Source organism: Apteryx mantelli, chromosome 12, assembly GCF_036417845.1.
Source record: "Apteryx mantelli isolate bAptMan1 chromosome 12, bAptMan1.hap1, whole genome shotgun sequence".
In the NCBI taxonomy this organism is placed as follows: Eukaryota; Metazoa; Chordata; class Aves; order Apterygiformes; family Apterygidae; genus Apteryx; species Apteryx mantelli.
Genome location: NC_089989.1, coordinates 5,750,074 through 5,757,778, shown reverse-complemented (window position 1 = coordinate 5,757,778; position 7,705 = coordinate 5,750,074). Strand labels below are relative to the sequence as shown.

The window sequence follows — 7,705 nt, the reverse complement described above, 5'->3', positions numbered from 1 at the left end:
GCAGGTGTGTTTTTCTCCCCCCTTTTAACTTTCCTTATGATAATAATGGGGAGAGTAATTCATGAAAAAGAAGACAGACAAAAAGAATTGTTAACTTAAGTCCTCAAGTAGATGAAACCATGCTATATAAATTCAACATTAGATGAAACACCCACCAGCTGAATTAATTAATCAAACAACCCTTACATTGAATTAACATTTTGAATCACAGCATTCAGGCAATGGTAAGAAATTCAAGGTAAAAACGGGACTTTTCAAAGGTCTTCCCCCTTTTTAAGCGATTCTGATTTTTATGCTATATTATAATACAAGACTCACATAGCTATATCACTAGCAGAAGAAAAAGCATCTTTTACCATCTTTGCTAATCATCTTTTCCATCAATAAGTGTCTACTTTAAATAATCTCATGTTTGTCATATGTCAAGCATTAGAAATGAAAAAAGTTTCAGCCATTAGTGATCTGAATTGAACTTGAAATTAGCAATGAAAAAGATGAAAAGCTCCAAATAATATTTTTTTATAGTCTGGGTTCAAGAATCTATACCGCACTTTGTATATCCATCTCCATGCTACTAAAAAGGTAGTAAGGAACTTTGGAGAATTTACATAGAAGCACACACCCCCACCGCCTTTTTAAAGGTTCAAAGCAGGACATAACAGATTTGAAATTACCTTCCTCATCCACCTCCAGCCATTGGTGGTGGACTGGGACCTCCACCCCAGTGATTTATTCGGCCCATCCTACGGCGAGGATATCCTGGAGGTCTTAGAAGGAAAAAGAAAAAAAAACCTATTTAACCCCTGTTTAACTATTAAACTAGAAATACAAAAACACTACCTTTAAATTACAGTAATTGGAAAGTTAGGTCCTCTAGAAAAGTTATTTAGTTTCATGTGAAAAGCTGTAACACAGAAATCCAACCCATTTCCATGAAAATTCTCTTATGCAAACTGTCCCAATTACTCCTATCTCACAACAAAAAGCTAACACTAACTGAGGCTTTTATACAGCTCCACAAAAAAAGTAAGGCCATCCATTAAGAACAGAGAGACACAGCAACCATAGTGTTTCCCATAAGCTAGCTATTTGGAAGTCACTGCTTCTAATGCTTCAGAAACTACAGAAATGATACCCATATAACAAAGTGTTTTCCCTAAAATTCATAGATAATCTATGATAAACTAATACATGCAATGACTGATTTAGTGTAAGCCAAAGGCTTAACATAAGTTTAACAAAAATTTCACCAGACATGCTATCACCTACTAAGCAGTTTGGAAACATTGTGTTAGCGAGAGTTAGATTTATACTGTTACTTCAACTGTCTAGAACAAATACATTGTTATCAACAACTTTCAGAGAAAAGGCCACAGAAAAATAACGTTTTAGTCTCCTGATATGACCTGTTTCAAAGCAAATCACAGTAACTGTAATCTGAATACATTAAGACAGTCTGCTCAGATAGAAAAAAGAAACTAGTGTGAATATGAAATAATACCCTCTTCCATCATCATGTCCTGTATAGGAGGAAGATGTGTAGCCTCTCCTTCTCAAATCTGGTTGAATAATGCTCTGGAAACTGAAAAATAAAACAGGAGGAGTTATGTAAATTGATTGCTAGAAATAAACAGTTTTGGAACAGAATTGCAAGATGAGAAACAGGATGAAAAAAGGTGTTCAGAATGAACAGTGTATTTTCTCACAATTATTGTGGTTCAATAAGTTTTTGTAATTCTTTTTTTTTCCCAGTAAAACTCAAGTAAACACAAATGTTGAATATGTAAAACTATGAAATGTATTCTACCAAATAAAGTGCAAGACATGCATCAAATACAAACCTGTAACTGAAATAATGAAGGACTGTTAAAGACATGAAAAGAACACTTAGTTCCTTAGGAATGTCAATCAAGGAGCTTAAATTTGTGATTACTACTGTGTAATTATCCTTACATAACCAGAAGCTATTGTCACCACTAGATATTCTCCAAAGTTTATCTCAATTATTTGACCAACTGTTAGAAACTAGCAGTTCAACAAAAATATATGCCTTTTTTTGCAGTATTAAAAAGGAAGTAATTATGAATGTCACCTATATGTTGTTGAAAACATTATCTACCATGTAATAAAACTCACTTGAACGGCCAGCAAGTTACCATCTGTTTTCATACAGTTTCTTTGTATTAAATATTTTACAGGGCTTAATAACCAAAGCCATCTAGTCGTATTAAAACATACCTCTTTTTTTTTTTGGTACAGTAGATACACAACGCTAAGGAGTAAAACTAATATTTTTGGCGTATTGTGTTACTTGTACCACTGAGCAGCTTCTACTTATGATAAATTTAAAATAAAATTAATTAAAAGAATTAATTTCTACTTACAACAGAACCACAAAATCTGCTATTGACCAGAAGAAATCTGTTATAGATGACAAACGCCAAGGAGCCCGACTCTGGTTATCCAAAACTTGTCCTGTAACATATGAAGATACAGATTATTCTGCAATGTTTAATAAATTACACTGTAATATATTACATAAGTTATTGTAGTATATTACATAAAAATACATCTTATAAGTCTAGAATTGGCAAAAAGGATGGAGAAACTACTCTTCATAAGTAACACTAGTAAGTTTCATTCCCTATGGGGTGTCATTCGTTTTTGGGAATAACAGCAAAAAGTACTTGAAATTACTGAAACACCACCATCAAACATACCCTGTACCCAGGTAAATCTATGAAAAAACCCAGCACAGCCTGTGCTTTTCTACATTGAGCCTTTTCTACGTTACTACATTTCTACGTCAAGCCTTTTCTCCGTTATGCGTGGTGCTTACACAGAACGCAGTTCCACTTCTCAAACTCCTTAAAAACCAGGGACGTTCAAACCCAGGCCCCGCGGAAGTCCCCGGAGCACGGATTTTATCTGGCGGCGACACCAGCAGCAGGCGGGACGCGCCGAGGGCAGGGAAGGGCAGGCCGCGGCGGCTCCTCTCCGCGGGCAGCGCCAGGCCGGTACCAGCCGCCCGGCGCAGGCCTCACGCGCAGCGCCCAGCTCGCTGCCCGGACCCCGCCATGTCCCCTGCGGCCCTGGGGGGACTCGGCTGCCACCGTCACGCAGCCCCAGCGACGCGACGAGGCCCTCGAGCCCGACCCCACTCGGGCAGGGCAGGGCAGGGCAGGGCCGGGCCCTCTCCACTGGGAGAACCCCCGGCCCGGCCCGGCCCGCCCCCTCCCCAACGGCCGCCCCTCACCGACCCGCGCGCCCTCCCAACGGCCGCCCCTCACCGTTCGAAATATAAACCATCGTCGCGGGGCGCCCGCCGCTGTCGTGTCCCCAGCCCCAGCCCCCCCCCAGTGCGCGTGCGCGGGCGCGGGCGGGCGGGCCGCGCATGCGCCGGCAGGGCCGCTGAAGGCGGATGCCCGCGCTGGTGCCAGCTCCCCGCTCCGGGCTGACGAGGGCGGCGGGGCGGGCCCGGGGGAGGTTGTGGCGTGGCCGCGGCTGGGCGGCGCCGCTTTCGCCGCTGGCGGGGTAATAATCGCGCCGGTGGGTGCCGGACACCCCCCTCCCGCCCCCCCCCCCAGCAGCCCCGCTGAGGGGCCGGCGGCGCGCGGAGGGGCGGCCCTGAGGGCAGCCTGCCCGCCGGCGCTTCCCTCCTCCGAGGTACAGCCGGTAGTGCGCCGGCGTCGCTTTCCTTCTTAGTAGTCTTTCCCGAGGTTTATTTATTTGTTTACTTACTTACTTACTTAAAAGCAAAGAAGTCTGTCCTTTATCACCACATAAGTCTTTTCTAGTCGTTGAGTGCGTTTGGTCTGTTCCCGTGGAACCTGCTTTTCTCCCTAGTGCGTGAAAAGCGGTGTCTCGCAGGAGTGACGTTTGGTAGGTGCCTCGTACAGGGCAAATGTGCCCCAGTACGGGGATTTATTTAAAGCCCCTCTCCAAAGCAAGGCTACGTCGTCTCTGCTTACCGCAGGCTTGTTTCTGGCTGTGTGTATTCCCCTTTTGTGGATGCTGGTGGGAATGTTCAGCCCGAAGTTAAGCAGTTGTTTTAGTTTATTTTGTTGTTATAAAATTCCTCTCTGCAATTAGTGCTAAAACTTCTAATGGGGAAAACTTTACATGTTCTTCTAACATGTAAAATTAGAGGTAACTAATAATAATTAACATAATGATACCTTCTGTTGTTTTTGTTTTTTAATACCACCTTTGCAAGGCCTGCCCTTTCCTAGTGACTATGTGCTAAAGCCCTTTGCTCCATCTCTTAACGCAGGTGTGTAGTCTGAGTTTGAAATTGTAATGCTGAAGTGGCATATAATGTCTGTGGCGGTGTAGTTGCCCCCAGTAAAGAAATTGCTTGCGACTGACAGGTGATTGTTAAAAGTCCTGTGTTCCAGAAATAAGCTCCTGTTAATGACTGAAAGCAATTGTGAAAGAAAAACATCCTTAAAAACAAATATGTGATGAAATATTTATTATTAATATAAGCTCTAGATCATTTATCTTTCAACAAATGGAAAAATACAAAAGTAGGGTTTAGAAAAAGCAGGTGAAGCATAGTTAAGTAGGCCTAAACGTACTGTGTTAAAATTACTCATGGGCAACATCTGTCCTGTTAGCTAGGTGTGCTTATGATGATTTTTTTCAAATAATAGTAAAGGGTGGTTGGATCAGCTTCAGTTCACAAATCGCAAAGCATAGCCTGTATCTGTGTGGAAGAGAAACAGAGATTCAGGCAATGACTCATTTAAACATTATCTTTAGGTTCTCAGTGAAACCAGCTAAATGGAACAATAAACAGGATGAAAAGGTGTATTAGTGTGCTTCTATTTTATGGAATGCATAGTAGATCTGGTACCATGCATTAAACGATATTATTACATATGTATTAAGTTTAGTATGTAGGGAAAGTGAAAACATTATTTGACAATGCCTTTTCAAGTATTAGGAAAATAACAGCATTCAAAGAAAGTATATGACAAATACATATCTTTTCTATTAACATGATAAAATGCGAAAAGAATATAGGCTCACTTTTAAGTAATTTTTATAAATACTCTTTGTGTTTTTTTTTTTACAGTAGACTTTCAGATAAAATGCCATATCCTCTTGTGTTTAGAGAACTACTGCACAAGTTGTAGATACAATATTTGCCAAGAAGACAACAAAAACAGAGGATGGCAATGAGAAGATGATGGTGATATATAAAGATAAAGGAGGTATTGTAAATTATAAGATAGAGTGAAAACATACCCGGAATGACTGTTTCTAATATAAGAAAAAAATGTCACAGTCCAGGCTTTTCACTGTAATTTAGACAGAAACGTAATAGTGAACCTGAATAAAACTGGGTAATTATTCCACCTGAAGACATGTTCTGTATGGAGTTGATGAGGTCCTGCATGAGTTCATCCAATAATAGTTTGAAAAATTCATTCCTATTTTTAATGGATTTGTCTTTCACAGGGAGTGTGTTAATCCTGCAGAAAGGAACAATGACTTTCCTGTTTTTCAAGTAACAAAAAAGACTAGTGATGTGGTTCCTTAGAGTTATTAATAAAAGTAAAATAAAATCATGTGTGAGATAGTCTTAGCTATTTAGTTAAAGTACTGTGTTGGTGTGTCCTAAAATGATATAATTAAAATGCAAACTTTCTATGTGAAATGTATTTTTGTGTATGAGATTAAAGAAATATATTTTTTAAAATTCGGATGATTAGCATGTGTGTATTCTTTGAATAGTTGCTTTTTTTTTTTCAAGAAAGCATGTCCAGATAATTAACAGTGGTAAAGTAACCATCCCATAAAATGCTACGTGAAAGTTTTTGTGTTTACAACTAGCCTTTTTTTTTTTAAGTGCACAAATATACATTATTCCAGATTTAAGATTTAAACATGCAAATATGAGACTTGAAAGGTTTGGTTAGAAATGAGCATAGTATTATTAAAGTTGTTATCCATCAACCTATCCTTGGGTCAGGAACGGGGTAGAGGAGAGGAGTAGGAAAACAGTTATTCGCGTGTATTTGCCATTTAAGGACCAGACAGTTGGGATGGCAGGTGGGGGCATAAATCCTAATTTCCGGTGCCTGCTCTGCCCTGGCCTCTCCCTGAGCGGCTGCGTCCTCGCAGAGGGCAGGGCGGGTTGCGGGGTGCCACGGCCGGGCGTTCCTGGTCCTGCTGCCGCCGTGCCAGCCTCGGTCTGTGACCCTCACCTTTGCTTTCAGTGTGTGCCTGATGCTGGGAAGCTCGGAGGGCAAAAGCACCAGGGCTCCTGCTGTAACGAAAAAAGGCAGAAGAAGGCATTTTGCAAGTTGGCAAAGGAAATGCGAAACGACTGGGTCACCTTTCTGAAGGTGGGCGCGCAAGGAATGGAGCCAGGCAGTTATCAGTGTGTAAGTGCTTAAAGTTACATATTTGCCATGTTGAAATTGAGGAGATGCCACGGTTGTTTTGATGGTAGGCCAAATAAATATCTGTACAATGCAAGTGAGAGCAGCTGGATATTAAGACTAATAATTGGAGAAGGCCTGTAGTAAGAGTGCTTTTTAATTTTTTACAGTCTTAACTCTCAGTGGGATAAATTCTGTTTTATAACAATACCTAAGTACAGGTATCTGAGCAGCATATTACTATGCTTTAGTAACTTTTCTATTTTTTTCATCAAAAGTAGCAAAACTCTTGGTTAGCCATTTTTGTAGGATTTTATATACTGAGGGAGGGACCTTTTAGTTATGATATGAAAGGGTTAGAAAATTGCATGCCTCTGAACATAGAGAAGTGGTGAAATAGCATGAACAGGGGATATACTCTGTGAAGTTTATGCTACATTTTTTAAAATCAATATAAACTTTATAGGAGAAAATAATTCTGAATTAAAAGCTAACAGGAGAAACCTGACCATACCCTGCAGAGGAATTCCAAGCTGTTGACCACATTTGAATATCAGGCACAGAAAAGGCATCTTTTTCTACTGGCCTGTAGAACTTTTTCTTGTAGTGGGTTACACAATGACAGAATTTAAATGGAAACAAGCAAAATTTAATTTGGATTTGAATTACTCATTAAAAAAAAATCCGTGTATGTTAGTATTTTTGTCTTATGCACACAGAATTAATATTGTGTGTATTATAGGGAGAAGATCATCTAACTCCAGAGCAAAGCAAATTACAAAGGTAGAAAGCTGTATGTTCCTTTGAACTTCAAAGATAAAATTCAGAGGGTATTTTACATTATTGTCATATTTCATTATGGCTTTCATAAGCCAAATAAAATAATTTGCTTTTTGTGAAAGACCTGCAATTTAATCCTGCTTGGAACTAAATTATGTTGTTTAGTGTCAAAATTTTAGATTAAATTTGCCTATTTTTTAAGTAAGCTTCAGTTCTGAATAGTTCAGCGAAGCACTATAATTTTATTTTTTAGTGCCCCAGATAAGGATATGCTCTTGTGTATTGTAGGGTTTGGGTTAAAAAAGAAGATGTCTTGTGCAGATTTCAGCTGGAGAAAATATTTTGCAAAATCAGCTCTGGTCTGTGCATAAAACCAGGACAAAAGAGTAAGCACATAATGCTCTGGACTTTTCCCCCCGCCAAGGTGGGACAGAGACCAGGTGTTCCAGTAATAGGATTTTTTTTTTTTAAATACCATTTGTTGGTGTCTAAATGACAAACATAAGGCTTTGGTGCAAAATTCATGCAGGACT

At 39.9% G+C, this 7,705-nt stretch overlaps 1 protein-coding gene across 2 annotated transcripts; it reads right to left on the bottom strand.

The window, feature by feature from the left end:
- Nucleotides 1-670: 670 nt before the first annotated feature.
- On the bottom strand, nucleotides 671-3,377 carry SELENOK (selenoprotein K). Of its 2 annotated transcripts, none has more exons than XM_067303772.1 (4): nucleotides 3,291-3,377; nucleotides 2,385-2,475; nucleotides 1,502-1,582; nucleotides 671-767 (listed from the first exon to the last, which is right to left on the bottom strand). In XM_067303772.1, the coding sequence occupies exons 1-4, from the start codon at nucleotides 3,307-3,309 to the stop codon at nucleotides 671-673; spliced, it is 288 nt and encodes a 95-aa protein (XP_067159873.1). In that variant the 5' UTR covers nucleotides 3,310-3,377. The 2 variants fall into 2 exon arrangements, with proteins under 2 accessions (XP_067159873.1, XP_067159874.1); XM_067303773.1 differs by having other exon boundaries at nucleotides 680-767.
- Between the last annotated feature and the right edge of the window lie 4,328 nt (nucleotides 3,378-7,705).

Coding starts and splice junctions, on each gene's coding strand:
- SELENOK (XM_067303773.1), bottom strand. Junction 1,583..2,384: donor GCAGATTTTGTGGTTCTGTT/GTAAGTAGAAAT, acceptor TTTATTTTTCAG/TTTCCAGAGCATTATTCAAC. Junction 768..1,501: donor GGACATGATGATGGAAGAGG/GTATTATTTCAT, acceptor TTTCCTTCTAAG/ACCTCCAGGATATCCTCGCC.